General features: G+C 50.3%; 1 protein-coding gene across 1 annotated transcript; it reads left to right on the top strand.

Annotated features, from left to right (window-relative positions):
• The first annotated feature begins 746 nt into the window (after positions 1-746).
• On the top strand, positions 747-1,547 carry LOC128721043 (vasodilator-stimulated phosphoprotein-like). The gene has a single exon (XM_053814755.1). The coding sequence runs from the start codon at positions 747-749 to the stop codon at positions 1,545-1,547; it is 801 nt and encodes a 266-aa protein (XP_053670730.1).
• Positions 1,548-3,506: the final 1,959 nt, after the last annotated feature.

Genomic DNA, 3,506 nt, shown 5'->3' on the forward strand with positions numbered 1-3,506 from the left:
GGGACATGGTGATGAAATAAACTGTGCGATGCTCGGGGAGGAATTTTTGACCAACGCAAAAACGTTGTGTTCTAGATTAGGGCATCCTCGGGCGCGAATGTGAGACGAAAAAATTCATTTCATTATTCTTACAATCAGCGACGTTAACGTTAGAAGCGCCGAAGACAACCCACGCTTGGCAAAATTGAAAAAAAAGGAGGTTAAGGAATTTAATATTGTCACAATATTCGTGATGCAACAAAAAAAAAGTTCCATATGCATTCGTTAGTCCCTGTGGCGACTGAAGAATGCGAAGAAGTTTTGCAATAAACTCCTTAGCGATAGGGGAAAATCTCGTCGGAGAAAACTCGTCATTTAATCCAACCGTCATTGCCTGAAACGGCACTTGATTGTACGCTCGCGTTTGGTGATCACTCCCGAGGCCCTACATACATACTGGAATAGATCTATTCCAGCTACCCGGCCAGTGCCTCAGACGATGTCCAGCACCACGCGTTTCCGATCCAACCCTTTTGCGGCGCTTACGTGACGCTCAACAAGCCCCATAATGGGTGGCAATTTGCAGGCCCTTTCGCGTAGCATCGAAGCGACAAATCATCACTCTCCCCCCCCCCAGGTGTACCAGGGTGGGGGAGTACCACCCCCATCACCCTCAGCCGGCTCGGTCCACTGCCCTTCGGTGTCGCGTTGGGTGCATCACTGCAGTTCCTCGGTGCATTCGATGCAACCGGTGCATCAGTCGCACGATGGTAGTTAGCTCGGTTAGTACAGCGTTTCCGCGACCAGTTGTCGATCGTGCCCAGTATGGGCCTGCCCGATGGAGTCCTTACATGGTGGGTTCGGATGTTGGCCCCGGTTATGGCCCTTCCGCCTACGACCACCCGTTCCACCACACAATCCACTCGCTAGTCGCGGCCGGTGATGGTTCGCAGGGTTACGGGACGAAGTACGTTGGTCCTTCGAGTGGTGGAAGCGATGGGTATGGAGCCAGCGGGTACGACTACCACGCACCACCTCATCCTCCGCCACCACCACCACCACCACCACCACCACCACCACCATCATACGTTCACTCGTGGGTGCCACCGGTGTGGGCAGCGTCCCCGGTTGGAAAACCTTCCGGAAAAGGCAAGGGAGCAGCGCTGTCCGCGTTGACGTTGCTCGCGTTCCTGTACTTCCTGAACCTGCTGCAGGGCTGCCTGAAAGAGCACATGGAAACGATGAACCCGACGGTGATGGTGATGACGGCTGGTGCAACTCGTCGGAAGGACGTCACAGGCGCGAGCCTCGAGCAGGCAACACCGGATGTGTCGGGTGAGGAAACGGGTGACATTGTCGAGCGGTACGAGGGGCTGTCCCGACGCTACCACCTGCTGACTTCTTCGAACAGCACGCGCAACCCATTCGCACCGAAAGAACCCAGCAGGAAACAAGCTAATAGGCCAGCCTCGGTGTCAAACGAGAGAAGGAAGCGACCCCAACAACAACAGCAGCAGCAGCGTCGGAAAAACCGTTACACCGGAAGTGACTGGCACGATCGTGAGTGAGCGTGCGTGGGATGGAGCAAAAAAGGCTCTCGCTTAAACGGGTTGTAGACTGCCTTGTGGGCGCCATCGTGATCGGTGAGATGAAGGAGCAAACAAAAAAAAATAGCAACACCATCGAAAAAACAAAAGAACCAAAGCTCAACCGTGAGATAAGGAAGCGCGAAAGTTTTTCGATTAAGAAGCACACCCGCCTCCTCGCACGGGTTGTCCTTTCGTGCCCGTGGTGGTGGTGGTTGTGAGCACGTAATGAATATAAATGGCGCAGCGAGAAGAAAAAAAGAACGCCATGCAACTTGCACCGCAAACTAGCTCGAACGAAGGTAATTGCTTCCGGATAGTTGGTGGCCTCCTTTCGCAGGACGCTCTCGGCAGGACAGTGCACCATAAAAGCGTGCATTTCCCACGCAAAACACAAACGCACCAGCCACCCTGGAGTGTTTTTCCATTCCACCGGCACGCAAATGCACGCCGAGTTGCAAACCGTTGCGATCGTTCGATGGCAGCATCCAGCAGCAGCCCGTTAGCCATCGATGGCCGTAATTATGCTCCTGGGAGGTCCTGGCGGTCGCGTGGGTTTGGTCAAACAACGCCCGGGCAGTGCGAGTTTCGAGCCCAAGCATTTGACACCGTGTGACCGCTAATAATAATTTAGATCATTATCGCTGGGTCCGCCCTCTCGAGAGTGAGAGGAGGTCATTAATTTATGAGGTGATATTTACATTTATAGTGCAGTTGTTGATTAATATTTATTGTAGTCTCATTAGCATTTTCACGTTCGTTTGCAACCACTCGGCCCAGCAGCGAAGTGGTCTTAGAATGTCACTCCCCCGAAAGTGTGGGTGTGGAAATGTGGGTCACCGCGTTGCAGGTTGTCGGTTCGAATTAGTCGAATCCCGCGGGTCTGTTGCGTTGTGTGTTTGCGCAGTTGGTGTGACTCGTGGCGCTGGGTTGTTGAAATTTTAAACTGACCGATGGTGTCGAAATGCATATTTACACGCGAGAGGGGGGTTTCGTTTGGTCCCGAAAGCCGTTTCGTTTAGTTGATTAGAACGCATATCGATGGGAATTAAATGTGTATGCATATGGGGGATCATGAACAGCATGCTCTATTTAGCTTTAGTATGTTATGTAGTTTTTACAACACACGCATAATAAATGGTTTTGGGTTTATCCTGTTATTTTATTGAATAATTGATAGTTCATTTATGTGTCTTATATAAATTTCTATTGATTTGTTTGTTCCTTTTTACACACTATCAGCGTATGAGCTCTATCAATTGAACGCATAAAACTTAGTGATACATAAATCAAGCATTGTCCTTACTCAAAGAACATTATTTGTGGGCTCATTTCTATCCCAAAATGACCCAGAATTGTTTTCTAAACAAACAAAAAACAAACACATTTGCAATACTCGGATCATGAAAATCTAACCACTCCGTTCCGGGTAAAGCAGGATACGAGATGGCCCTAGAAATGATACACCGTGATGGTACTAAATTAGTCTAATCACCGACAGCGTCATCGATTACCCTTCATTTGGTGCTCGATGGGCAGGAAGCAAAGCAGTTGCTAGCCCTCTCAGTTTGCCCTAAGTTCCCCCGTTTTGGGACGTCCTGCACCTCCAGGCTGGACCGGTGCTTCCTGCCCAGACGCGTAATAGCCCTCGAGGAGCACAAGTTAAATTGAGTGAAATTGATTCGGTGAGGCATGTAAATGCACATAAATACCGGACGGAGCCGAAAGAACAAACACGGAAAGAGATAGAGAACTTCAAAAAAGGAAAAGGAAAGAAAACAAAAAAAAAGGAATCCCGTCCTCGGGAAGAAAATCGAGCCCTTCCAGAGCGCTCGGACCGTGTACGGGGTTGCTCATAGCAACATGGTTTGTCGCCTGGATGCGCTGTTCGACAGGAAAAGGGTCGGGCCGCATCACTGGAGGCTGGAGTTCAGCTTTCTT

The sequence above is a fragment of the Anopheles nili genome, chromosome 2 (genome assembly GCF_943737925.1).
Source record: "Anopheles nili chromosome 2, idAnoNiliSN_F5_01, whole genome shotgun sequence".
In the NCBI taxonomy this organism is placed as follows: domain Eukaryota; kingdom Metazoa; phylum Arthropoda; class Insecta; order Diptera; family Culicidae; genus Anopheles; species Anopheles nili.

Bases quoted from the DNA above. Each gene is read 5' to 3' on its own strand.
- LOC128721043 (XM_053814755.1), top strand. From the start codon at position 747: ATGGTAGTTAGCTCGGTTAGTACAGCGTTTCCGCGACCAGTTGTCGAT.